The 13,856-nt window shown below is 35.3% G+C and overlaps 1 protein-coding gene across 1 annotated transcript in view; it reads right to left on the bottom strand.

Moving 5' to 3' along the window:
* Positions 1 to 13,856, bottom strand: part of EPM2A (EPM2A glucan phosphatase, laforin) — an 80,134-nt gene that overhangs the window by 39,643 nt on the left and 26,635 nt on the right. The window contains 1 exon segment of the mRNA XM_032485100.1: positions 7,687 to 7,861. Coding sequence (XP_032340991.1) covers positions 7,687 to 7,861 — 175 coding nt within the window.

Genomic DNA, 13,856 nt, shown 5'->3' on the forward strand with positions numbered 1-13,856 from the left:
ATGACCTTGCTTCCTATCTCACGGAGAAAAGAGAAGTAACAAAAATTGAACTTCCACATGCCCTCACCACTTCACTGAACTGCCTGCGTCTGTGCCCAAATTCTCTGCTTCCTCCAGGACCATGGATGTACTCTTTGTTATCCTGGACTCAGATCATTCTTGCTTACGAAAAGACTTTGCTCCCAAGACTCTCGCCTCTCTCTTAATCATTAACTGTATTCCACTCCGTGGGATCATTTTCATCAGCATCCAAACATTCTGTAATAGTAGCCGTCATAAATTACCCTCCCCTACCCTATACGTCCCTGTTTCTCTGCTCTCTTTTGTAGTAAAAAATCCATATTTTCATAGCAAAACTGCCATACTTTCCCCACATAGTGAGTTAGGGATCCAAATTGCTTAACTTACATGATAGAATATTCCCTCTTTCTTACTACCATTCCTCAGACACAATCTGAGATCTGACAATCGAGTTCTCTCCTTCAGTCAGGCTTGTCTCTCATTTGCCCGATCAAGAATTTCAATCATAATTTAAATAACAATGTCGTTGATAACATACAAGGCAGCACAGAATCCAGCTGCTTCCTTTCTAACTGTACTGAATCCATATCAGCGCTATCAGCAAAAACTGGCTTCTCCATGACCTTTAGCAGATATATTTTAAATGACTCCTAAGAAATAAGAATTAAGGGGTATGTTCACAGTAGCTCATGTTACCATTAAGATGCTAATATCTATCACTAAGTTTTTGATACAATATTAAAGATAAATCATCTCAATATAATTATACATGTAATATTAAATATACAACCCACTTTAATATACTTAAATCTTTCATATAAGAATATATATTTTAATCATAAGAAAAAGAGGACAGCCATCAACTAATCTGGCCTTGTAAATATGAACAGCATTATTTATACATGGAAAAGGAACTCTTCAAGGAAATCTCCTACACTCAGTTAATACTCAACAAAAAGCATTGCCCGATCAGCAGAACTCAGTAAGAAGAAAGATTATGCTGTTTCCTTTCCTAGTAGAATGAACAATTATAATCTTGGTTTCAGTGTTTAGAAAAATCTCAAATCATTCAATCATATGCAAATACAAATTGAAATTAGATTCTTCCTTTGGTCAATAATGTCTTGATTGTTAACTACAGAAGCAGGACAATGTAATTAGGTCCTGTTGTTGCACAAAATTTTGTGGCTGTTCTCTATTTACTCCAAAAGAGATTTCTTGTCAAAATTTGATTAAAATCTGAGCCATGTAAAAATATCACTATAAAATAAGTATATACGTACTTATCAAGGATTATTTATTCACTGACTATAAACTCAGTGCACAAATAATATTTCCAAATGCTCCTGTTGAGTATGTCCTGAGCTACAAAAGTGAAAGAAAGTAGCCCCAGACTGCAGGTATTTGATGGCTGAATCTGAAATCAGAGAAGCTGATATGGGGTATACTCATTGTTAGGCCAATATAATATATTGGCAAAATGTTGCATAAGGCTTAGTTTTTTAAATTAACTTTAATCCTTGATTATTTCCTGAACTGCTGTTAGTATTCATCTGCTTCAACCAGCTCGCTTTGTAAATCAGGAAACTGAAATCCAGAACTGTTGGACTGTCCCAAGGTTACCCAGCAGCAAATGAGAGAGCTGGGCTGGCACCCAGTTCCTCACTCTTTCTCCAAAGTAATTAATTCCATTCATTTGGAAAATGTGCTAGATAAAACATTATTTTTAAATGTGTGAAATTATTGTTCTACAGTGCATGAAGTAAATTTTGAGTTTTGAAAATTACTGTATACCTTTTCTTTATAAGCCAGAGAGGCTGCAAAGTATAATCATGCTTTTACGACACATTTTCTAAACTGTAACATTTTTGTAAGAGTGTAAAGTGTGACTTTCATAAAGTCTAATTTACGGCTCTCAAAATGTGTTTAATTGGCAATAAGCCTTTTCAAGATACAGAAAATACAGTCCCTTTCCACTAAAGTCTCATTAAATTAGTTATCTGTGTCTTTAATGCAAACATTCATTCTTTTGCATAAAAAAATCTACTGAAGAGGGAGATGCAGTTTGGTACCAAGTACAGTCTGAATATGGAAGTATGCATTGATTTTAAAAATCTCTTTCTAGCATAGTAGAATCTTAGCCGGGTCAGAGGAACAGAATACAAACTAAATGTTAGAAAGAAAGAATTGACAATATTTATAAAGCTACTCTTTACGAAGTTTTATATTAGACACTTTGAGTATTTTATTTCACTTCAATTCTATTGCAGAAAAATTGATTCCACATCTAATTTGACTCTTTCATCAAATCCCTTTAAAACAAGTATGAAAAGATTTTGTGAAAAAAAATTAAACACCCAAAACTCCAAGAGAGAGAGCACTGGAGGAAAGACGACAACAAAACTGTGGAAACTAAAAAGCAATTGGTTGATTACTGAATAAGTTAGCAGACTGAAAAAATATTAAGTGCTAAGGCCAACAATAAAGAAAGCTGAGAAACAACTAGACTTAGACTACAGAGTCCCCAGTAGGCTCACAAACTGGGGTTGCCAGGGACTTCTGGATGTGGGGGGACGGAACGCAGAGAACTGGTTGCAAGTCTGTTTAGGAAGCAGCCAGCCCTCAGATTTATTTCCACTCTCCTCAGCTGGGACACTGTCCCTCTCCCATCCTGACAAAGACTGGAGGTTTATTTTCTGGAAGGTTAAACAAGTCTTTGGACTGGGGGACACTCAGATAATTAAATGAGGAGCACCTAGAAAATAAAAAGTGATAGCAGAAATAAAAAACTAAATAGCAGTGATGGATGATTAAGTTGAGAAAATCTGGAGAAAAAAAATACAAAGATATGCAAAATATAAAAGACTCAAGCCATGATTCCAGTATCTGAATAATAGGAGTTCTGTAAAGAGAAATAAATCACTGAAGAAATAAATCAAGAAATTTAGCCCCAAAGAATTTGAAATTGCAGAATTTACAGAATTAAAAATTCTACTCACTGAGAGCTTGGCAAAAATGGATAAAATAGAGACCCACATCAAGATATTCCATCATGAAATTTCATAATATTGAAAATAAAAAGATTCTAACAGCTCTGGGGGTGACTCAGTTCAAACATAAAGGATTAGGAACCGTAAAGGCTTCAACTCCTCAATAGCACACCTGAAAGCTACACACTCACCAAAGGAGATATGGACATTTGTGAAGCATTAGGGGTGTTAAGCAGCATTTACACAGGCATACGAATAATCGTGTGCCATACTGATCTCATCAGAAAGACGGTATAACTACCGGGAGGGTTGAACAACAGGAAGATGTCACTGAGGTTTGAGGGGGAGAGGAAAAAAAAAAAGAGCTAAATCTTCATTATTCATGGTGTGAAGTCAATAGATAATATCAAAAACTAAAATCAAGAAGTAGTAATGTAATCATGGTATTTATCATTTACCTGAAAGTAATTAGAATAATCAGCTTAAAGATGTGAAAGTGGTTGCCTGTGGAAAGACCAAAGTAGAGGAGATGTGGAGGTAGGGGAGCAGCAGACTTGTCTTCACAATCAAGCCTGCAGACCTACTAGATTCATTAAACATGTGCATGTACACCTTGCACTTGTTATTCTCCTTAACTTGGCTTCCTTCCCACAAATACCTTCCTGGAGAAGAAAAATCCTTCCCATTTCTGTTCAAGTTCTACTCGAAAAGATTTCCTTACATGAAAGGTTTCTCCTTCTGCCCCTCATTCTTCTGCATATACAACCTCATTATAAAAATTATCTCACTCCATTACAGATGTTTATGTGCTTGTACAAGAACATGAGTTCCTGAGAGCAAGGGTCATTGTCTCTCCATCTTTGATTGTCCAGCACTGAATGCAGGGGCTACACAAAAGAGCCCACACAATTTTTACTGGATGAAAGAATTTGCCACACTACGTAAAATTTAATTATTAGATATTTTTAAAATCTCAAAATCTTGTAAGTCTTATCCTTACTGATAATGGCAACTCAATTTTTTATCTCAATTATAAAAAAAAATCTAGGTGTGATTCTATTCCCATATTCAAACTAAAGGCTGGTATTTTGTGATTACAAACTAGTAGGTGAGTTTGACTACCTCTATTATTACACATGCTCAATATATAACCTATCATGTGGGCATCTCTTTCAGCAGCTAAAATAAATTCACAAATTACTGTAGCACTGTACAGACAGATGAATATAGCAAGCAGTAGCAATTAGACATCTTCAATTAAATAATGAAATATATGAATGGCTTTTCAATTCTTTTCTTATAAAATGAATGCAGATTTTTATCTTGTCCAGTTTCAAGACAGGATGAATTGTGTCTGGAATTTATAAGAGGAGTTAGACTAAAATGACTGATGGTACATAAAAATCTTCCCTTTTTAAATTCTAAATGACTCTCTTTATTCAACTAATCACAGAAGTTCTCACATTTTTCTGCCCATAGGAATCATCTGGAGAGATTGGGAAAAAAAGATTCCAGGACTTGATGGGACTCACGAATCTGTATTGTAAAAAATGAAAACACCCAATTGGTCTTCACTTTTAAAAATCATACCACCTAATTGATTTTCAAGAGGTAATTTTGAGACTGAACTGTGAGAAACACTGGAGTTAATGGGACTTAAAGCAGAGATATGGCATCAGGTCCACTATAAACAATTGTTACTTATTTCCAAGTTCTTAGTTAGTAGAGGGGAAAAAGAAAGAATACTATTGTCAGGTCCAAAACAATGAAGAGGATGAGATTTTATCGCATTTATATATGTATACAGGTATGTGTATCTGTGTGTATTCTATACTACATATATAATACCCCAGGTGTAAGTATGTTTATTATGCATTATACATACTATGCATGTATTATATACTTTATATACATATATTATTATGTTATATAATTTTTATATATTACATATTTTTTTCTTTTTACACCTGAGAAGGATAATAACAGGCTGAATTACCTGAGATACTAGTAGGATAGAAACTTAGATGTAAAACAAAGTTGCTTTAAAGAGAAATTTAAAATGTAACCTTTCTTGCATGAATGAAGAGTATCTGAACTATGATTTGTACTCACTCCATACACAGCTATGATACTATACGTGAAGCTGAAGAAATACCTTCTTTAAAAATTGAAACATCTACTTGGGGTGCAAAGGCTCTCAGAGTGAGACATGTGCCCCACACAGATCTTCCCATCTTTTCATTCAGGGAGGGGTGGCAGGAGGGCCCAGGCTGACTGTCTGCTTCTGCTCCACTCAGACAGAGGTGATTTGCCCACATGCCCACAGCTTGCGCCAATACTCTCACAGGTATAGAAGCTAGCAGTGGCAGAGGAAACTCATGCCCACCAAAATTAATAACCAACCTACTGTATTTCAAATAATGAATATAAACAACTAAGAATTAGTAGTTATTTTTAAAATGAACATTAAAAGAGAGAAAGATCAAAATGAGTAGAGAACTGATTTAGGAAGAAACAAACTGTTTAGTAAGAGAAGATAACTTTAAAATAATTCTCCTAAGTATTCTAAGAAAGATTCAAGAATATATCTATTCATAAGCTAGAACAAAAAATATGCAAAATGGGAATAAAAGAATAAGGAAGAGCTCATGAAAATAAAGAACACAAAACTAGGAATCAAAATTAAGAGGAAATATATGTGGTGAGTTGGGGGGAAAAAAAGAAGTCTCCTAAAATATAAAGCCATCAAAGCAGAAGCTGAAAAATATTTTTTAAGAGTCAAGAATAGAGTATAAATCCAAGAGGTCCAGCATCCACCTTAAGGGGTATCTTTACTGGCAGAACAAAGACAGTGAAGGCGGAGAAACAATCAAGCAGCAGAGGAAAATCCCTAGAGCCTAAGACGTGACCCTACAGAGAGAAGATGTGGCTCAGCAAAAATGCAAACCAACCCATAAAAACATCCTCGCTAAATATCAGAACATCTCAGCAGGTGCTCCTTCTCATTCTTCTGTCTGGATCCTCTTCTTGATCCTTGATTTGTGTGGACCCAAGGGCTCTTCTTTTCTTTATCGTTTCTTTATCTTACTCATTTGCTAAGTGATCTCATCTAGACTTACCATTTTGAACGTTATCTATACATTGATAATCCCAACTTTATCTCTCTACTTCCAACCTCTCCCCAAAACTCCAGACATCAAGTTGATTTTGTTTCTGCAATCTAACCTACATTTCAAATGCAATATGTCTAAAGTAGAATTTTTATCTCAATCCCAACTCCAAACTGCTCTTCTCCTAAGTCTCTGCCATCTCAGAAAATGGTAACACCATTAATCCAATTGCTCAGACCATAAAACCACAAGTCATACTTAATTCCTCTTTTCCTCAGGCTCTGCATCCAAGGCCAACTTCTAACGTGAATTTATAAGAAAGGTATGTCCAAGAAGAATGTTAATTCCCTAACACTGTGATGAAGTTACATTCTTCCTCTCTCCTACCCCTTACAACGCTGTTTGTATTCATTGTATCTCTCATTCAAAGCAATACAATTTTTAAGTACATGAGAATGGATCTCTTGGTCTATGGTACAAGTACTGCATGTTCTACAGCAAATAATACATACATAATATTTTAAATGTTGGGCATTGGTTTTAAATTTTAAATCAGCAAAGTATGAAAGACATTTCTATTTGCTGAATAAATTTAAGTTCTATAAAACTTGAACATGTATAAGTAATGGAAAACAGGAGTTAATGGGTAGAAGCAGATGTGGAGGAACATATAGAGGCAATAAATCTCTGATCTTACAGGGTAGGAAATCAAGAGACACTGTAAAAAGAAAATTATGGGTCAAGAAATAGAATTTTTATTAAGTTAAATAACAAAAGAATTGTTTTAATGAGCCTGGTAGGGATTGGGAATCAGGAGAGAAAATGAGTATAAGTGAGCTAAATTTCTCTCACGTCATAGAGGAAGATCAATAGTGATTTTTAAGTTGATATATTTACAATTAAAATATATGCATATTATTTAAGACTTGGATTTAACTTCCAGAAGAACTAACCATAAAATGGTTAAAAATAATTATTTCTGATGAGTGGGAATGAAGGAAAATGTATTGAACCTTACTTTTCATTTAACATTCTCTTCTGTGTTTGAAGTTACAGTATGGCACATATTATTGGCATAATAATTAAGCAGACAAATAAAAATAAATATATTAATAAATAATAGAGCAAGTGATCATATCCAATCTAGTTTTATGTCTACATTTTCACTCATGTTTATTAGAATAAAATTTTATAAAGAGACACCAATTCTTGTTTCACTATTGCTTAGTAGCATAAAAGATTAAAATACTGATTTAGGATCGTTTAGTCTAGTTTTTATTTTTATTCCACTATATAAGTACAAAGATTGGTTAACTCTCGTCTGGTCTAAGTATGTTGATGCCAGGCTATGTATTTAATAAAAGAATTCTATAAAAAGGATCCTTCACATCTGGAAGCAGAGAAGCTCACACAGTAATTCACTGCAATTTACCTCCTCAAAGTACTGCAGGCCTATACAACCCCCCGAAGAGAAAAACTGCAGTTTTGAAGGCAGTAAATACTTCCATCGTCCTAATGCTACCCTTGTCCTACTTCTGTGCTTATAAACATGGCACTATTTTTACCTTGAATAATGCATGGCTTGGTGGCCGGCAATATTAAAATAGAAATCTGTTGTGTGCTTCATCTCATTGGTGTGCCCAGTGGCCTCGATCCAGTGTCCTATGGGGAGACAATAAACACCATCCACCAAGTTGTTTTCATTATAAGTACAGCAACGGTCGTGGTGAGGTCCATTGCCTAGAACAAGAAGGAGTGACAGACAGAGCAATTACATCAATTAAGCAGCCACAAAGTAGATGATGCAACATTGATAGTAAGATGAAAATAAATATAAAGCTGCATAATTAATACATTTCAGTATAAACAAAAACAGTCTAGAGTAAGAAGGAACACAGTACAAAAAAACTCTAGTGTTGCTTATGAATTTCATAGAGTTCTATGCTCCTTTTGAAAACATGTATATTTCCAAAAGCATAGTAACTCTCAGAATTTCATGGTACCTCTCAGTGCCTTAGGAGCCCATTGTGAGTCATTTTGCAGCCTGATAAGTTGCTGTTAGGATTTTTAAAGCCATCAGTGTCCCTGCACTGCATGCTTTTCACTTCTTGGTATGCAAATTTATGATTAAAATCAGTAATAAAGTGTTTCATATCAGCTCAAAAAAATAAAGAAATTTCAAAAAATAAATACATTAATAAATAATAAAACAAATGATAACATCAAATCCAGTTTGCATGTAAACCAGTGGTTAGTATTTTCTTCAGATGGAAAAACTAAGTATCACAGAGGTTAACTAGCTTGTCCAGGGTCACAGAACCAACAAGTACAAAGCTATCAGTAACCTGATACCCCTACCCCCCACCTTTCAGGCACTGGATACCTTCATGCTGTTTTCTGCCTACTCCACATGCACTGAGACGCACCATCTTCCTTCCAGGGAGGGGAGCAAAAGAGGCAGAGACAGAAGAGCATGTTTCTGAAAATACTATTTGCAGACATCACAGTTCTGCCCAGTTATCAGCTACATTAGTAAACAGATCCTTTATTTCTATAAAAATTGTAAGTCATAAATTATTTTTATTAGCCCTTCTTATGTGACCACCTGATTTCAAATCATTCTTTTCCTTAAACTACCTAATTTCCATTTATTGTCCTTAATAAGAAAAACTTATAAGCAAAATAAAATAGGGATAAGTCACATTTATTATGAATATGAAAATTCAACTCATGTGTTCCTTGCTCTGCCTTACAAAATATTTAATCTAAGGTTATATGGCATACAATCTGTTTTTTAAAAATCCTTAAATCATTGGGCAGTTCTTTAGACTATAACCCTCCTCCATCAGACAGGAGGTACAGGGTGGCTCCTTTAATAAATCATCACAGATCTTCCTAGCTCGGTTTTCTCTTGGTGGCTATGAGGCACTACACCAACTGCCCCACTAACCCTGATACTCAGTAGATGAAAGCCAAACTATACTAGTGATCCCACTTCTAGAAATACATCCAGCAGAAGTATAACAAGAGTAAAGAAAGATACGCAGATACATACATGGTGTAGCAATGCTGTTTTAATAGCTAATATTATACACTATATAAGTTATCTATTTATTCTTCCATAAATATTTATTGAATGTCAACTGTATGTACTAAGTCATGTTAAGGATTTAGGTACTTCCCACAAGAGCAATAAAAAAAAATTTAAGCAGGCAGGTGACATGACCAAATTTGTATTTTGAAAATATCTCTCTGGTTACAGAGTCAAAAGTTAATTCAAGCACAAAAAGATTAGAAGAAGAAAGTCTGTTAGGAAACTACTGTATTAGCCCAGGTAAGAGATGATAAAAGCCTGGAGGTAGAAATGGAAAGAAGGGGGAAGATTCAAGAGGGAAAAGCCACAGGATTTGGTGGTTAATTGGATATGAGAGGTGAAGGAAAAAGGGAAGCAATAAATACTCCTAGGCTTCTGGCAAATATAACTCAGTATACAGTGGTGCCATTCCCTGAGACGTGAAATCTGGAAGAGTTGGAAGGGAAGATCATCAGCATGGTTTTGGCATTTGAGGCTTAGAGTGCTATTTAGATACAAAAGGAGATGTCAAGTAGAGAGTTGGAGTTATTGGTTTGACATTCAGACCAGAGATGTGAATTAGAAAAATAAGTTTATGAGTCATCTAAGTATAAATGGTTATTGAGACAAGGATATAGATGAGTCACACACACAAAAATGCTGACTGAGAAGAAAAGGCTTCTAGAACCGAGTCTGAAAAGCATTTCCACATTTAATAGCTGAATAGAGAAGGATGAGCTTATAAAGGAGGTAGAGAAAGAGAAGCTGGAGAGGATAACTAGGAGTAATTGAGGCATGACTGAAAGTGTGGACAGAGATGAAAATATCTGGCAATTTTTCAAAAAATATTAAATTTGCAAGTATCATACAACCCAACTATAATCCCAGTATTTATCCCAGAGAAACTAAGCTTTTACTCATGCAAAACCTGTAGAAGAATTTTACAGCAGCTTTATTCATGATAGTCAAAACCTAGAAACAACCCAGATGTCTTTCAATGGGTGAATAATTTAACAAATCATGGTACAGCCACACCATGATTTACCCATAGAAGGGAATGACCTAAAGATACATGCAACAACTTTGGTGAATCTCCAGAGAATTATGCTGAGTGAAAAAATGTCAATCTCACATACTGCATGATTCCATTTATACAACATTCTTGAAATGAAAGAAAACATAAGAAGAGATTAGTGGTTGCCAGGGGGCTGGAGGTTGGGGGCTAGGAGGAAAGTGGGTAAGAATAACAGAGCAACAAGGGAGATCCTTGCAGTGATGAGAATGTTACCATTGAGGGAAATGGTCAGTTTACACAGGATCTTTCCTTACTATTTTTTACAACTGCGTGTGAATATACAATTACTTCAAAATAAAAAAGTGTAATTAAAAAATAAATCCTGGTTTGTTTTTTCCAAATAGACTGGAGAATTTTTCAGTTTTGATTTACTTTCTGTTCCATAGGGCTGGCCTAAAAGTACAGTGTGTAATGCATTGTTTACTACCATGGTGATCACTTGAGCCTAGAAGCTTAGTTAACTTTTCCAGGTCTCATATACCTCATTAAAGAGTCAGCTGGCTATGTTCTAACAAGGTTGAAGGAGTAACTTTGTGTCAGAGGATGGGGTAGTGGGGAGGGAGCAAGTAGGAGTGAATTATCTGTCCAGATTGAAGTCAGCCATTGCCAGTTATTCATTAGCATTAACTATATTTAATATCTTATAATAGCCTATAATGAAAAAGAATATGAAAAGTAATATATATGTATAACTGAATCACTATATAGTACAGCAGAAATTTACACAACATTGTAAACTGACTATATGTCAATGAAAATAAAATCAAATAAAATAAATACACATACAGACAGCTACTAAGGTGGGGATAAACTCATCTGTGTTATTGGCAGAAAAGTGGAAAAGGACTGGTTTAATTAACAGTAAACACCTATTTCCTTAGAGCAGATTTGGGCATCATGTTACTTGTTTATTGAGACAAGTTAGGTAAGTTAAAATAAAGTGAATAAATGTGAAGGAGTAAGAGGTCTGCTTTTTGGGCATGCCCATTAAAGCCAGAGGAGTAAGAAATCTCAAAATCTAAAAATCTAACTAAACATTATTTTAAATAGCTTATACGTTTTAAAGTTCAGGTTAAAATGACTTTGTTTTCCATAAAGTCAGACGTTTTAAAATTATTTTGGATAAACAAAATCTATTGGATAGTGTGGTCTACTTAAAATTAAAATTCTAATTATTATTCATGCTATTTTATTTGACTCTATCCTCTTTGACGTTTAATTACTTTGCCGTTTTTATTTCCAGCACATGAACATAAATTCTGAACCTAACCCATTAATCTCTAATTTTAGCTAGTAATTCACCCACACCAGATCTCTCTCACGCCCCATCTGTTACTTACTACTTCAGATGCTATTGGTGCCTTAAATCGTACAAATACAGTATAATCATTACCAACTCTGGCACTTTGATATTCAGTTCTAATGGCAAAACAAAACAAAAGGCAAAAAATCTTTTTGGTCAACCAATTGCCTCTTTGAGAGTGGATCCTGTTCCAAATGAGCACTTTGATACATTGCAATATGCTTTTCAAGGTAGAAAACAGCTGGGTTTGGGAGTAGTGATGGGAGACTGAACTGCATCATAGAGTAGAGGACACAGGTGCAATCACAGAAAAAGAGGATGGGGAAGAGGATGTGAAGACTGAGAAGGAGAAGGAAAGGTGAGATGGAGAAAGGGGGCAAAGAAGAGAAGATCCCACTGGCAGACTACATGAAGTGGCTAATTAAAACACAGGGTCAGGAGACGGCCGGCCCGGAGCAGGTAAATCGCAGCAAGTGTTTCCATGCCCTTCTATAATATTCCTCTCTTCTCCCCGCCCCCCACCCCTAACCTTCAATATAACCTACTACATTCACACACAGATTTCTTGTATGGAGAGAGAGAAGACAGGCCACTAACGAAAATTTATTTAAAAATTGAATTTGTTGCCTAGGTTGACTTGATATAGAACAGGGCAACATAAGCGGGGCAACAAGAAGCTGCATCTGCTAAGCAGAGCAGAAGCAGGAAAGCAAAGGTGAGGATTTAAACCTTCCCTGCTACACAGGCATCAAAGAGAGGGTTCCAGCCTCCCCAGCCTAGAGGAAACGGGACTGATACATGCATACCGAAAGGAGGAAGACCACAGTTAAACTCTAACCTATGCAATTATAGACTCGTTACAAGCTTTCTGAATCTGCACACACACAACAAAATAAAATTTTAAGAAAGAAAACAAGGAAAGTTAATAAGAAAATAATAAATAATACAAGACCTAGGAAGAATATTTTTATTTACAAGATTTTTATCTCATTTGATTACAGGAATGCACAAATCTTAAATACAAAGTGTTAAGTAGACATGGCAAAAATAATGAAATCTGGCTAATGAAAATTAGGAAATCAGTGACTAGCTAGTGTATGAAGAAAGTTCTATATTAATTCAGGTAGGTATGTAGACCAAAGCCCAGTTCTTGTATAACAATTTTACATTAAAATAGTAGAATATTTATATAGTCAAGGGTGCTATGCCAAGAGTTAGATCTGAAATAAATAACTCCTAGGAAAAATCTAATACAAAACAATCCAGCAAATTCAGGAAAGAGCTCCAAGAGTTTTGATTATAAAAAAAATAATGACTTAGCAATGATGAAAATGGGAATTAGATTTAGAGATAACAAGATTTTTCTACAATAGATACAAAAATATTATTTGTTAAGGAGGCTAGAGTTTGGAGGACCAGAAAGGAAAACATCAAATGTGACAGGGTGGTTCTGGCAATGAATCAAACATCTGATACAGGGGTGTGTGTGTGTGTGTGTGTGTGTGTGTGTGTACGTACATGTGCAGGCATGCAGATATGTGTATGTGTGTTTGTCTTTCAAGGTAGAAAACTAATTATTATTGGTGATTGCTGTTTTTATGACAAGTTGTAGTTGAAATGAAAGATACATAAGCATTGTCCCTTCTGTAAACCTGTACATGTAAACCTGTCTAACCCTTTTAGTCAAAAACGAGCCACTCAGTCTAAGACAATTAATTACTTGATAGAAACACAAGTCAGAGGGCTCCTACCTTTGTATATAATAGACCTGGCCTCACTTGTTCTCATTAATAATCAGACTTAAGACCACTCACATGTGCTTCAAATTCTGTGAGACAATCAACAAAAGTCCTTGAGACAGTAGTTTAGTAGGTGGGTGTGATATGCTGGTCCTCTCAAAGGGTGAGCTTGAGGTGTGCAGAAAAGGGCAACAGCAGGAGTGGTTAATAGAGCTTAGCCTTGGATTCACTCTCTGCCAAGCCTCCAGAGGGGATCTTTTAGGTAAAACCCCCCAAAGAGCCTTGATCAGTTCCCACTAAGAATTTTAAAGAAAAACTTGATTAATGCCTGCCAAATCATACAGAGCAAAAAATATTAGAAGGGGAAAACTCCCATGATTAGAGATATAGGTGAAATGGAGGCTTAGATCAAGCTAGGTTGAAGAAATACAACAACAAAAAAAAAAGTAAAGCAAAATTCAATGGTTCCTTTCTTAAAAGATTTACTAATACTTTAATATCTCATTGTTATGAACTAAATTATGTACCCCCAAATTTATATGTTG

The sequence above is a fragment of the Camelus ferus genome, chromosome 8 (genome assembly GCF_009834535.1).
Source record: "Camelus ferus isolate YT-003-E chromosome 8, BCGSAC_Cfer_1.0, whole genome shotgun sequence".
In the NCBI taxonomy this organism is placed as follows: domain Eukaryota; kingdom Metazoa; phylum Chordata; class Mammalia; order Artiodactyla; family Camelidae; genus Camelus; species Camelus ferus.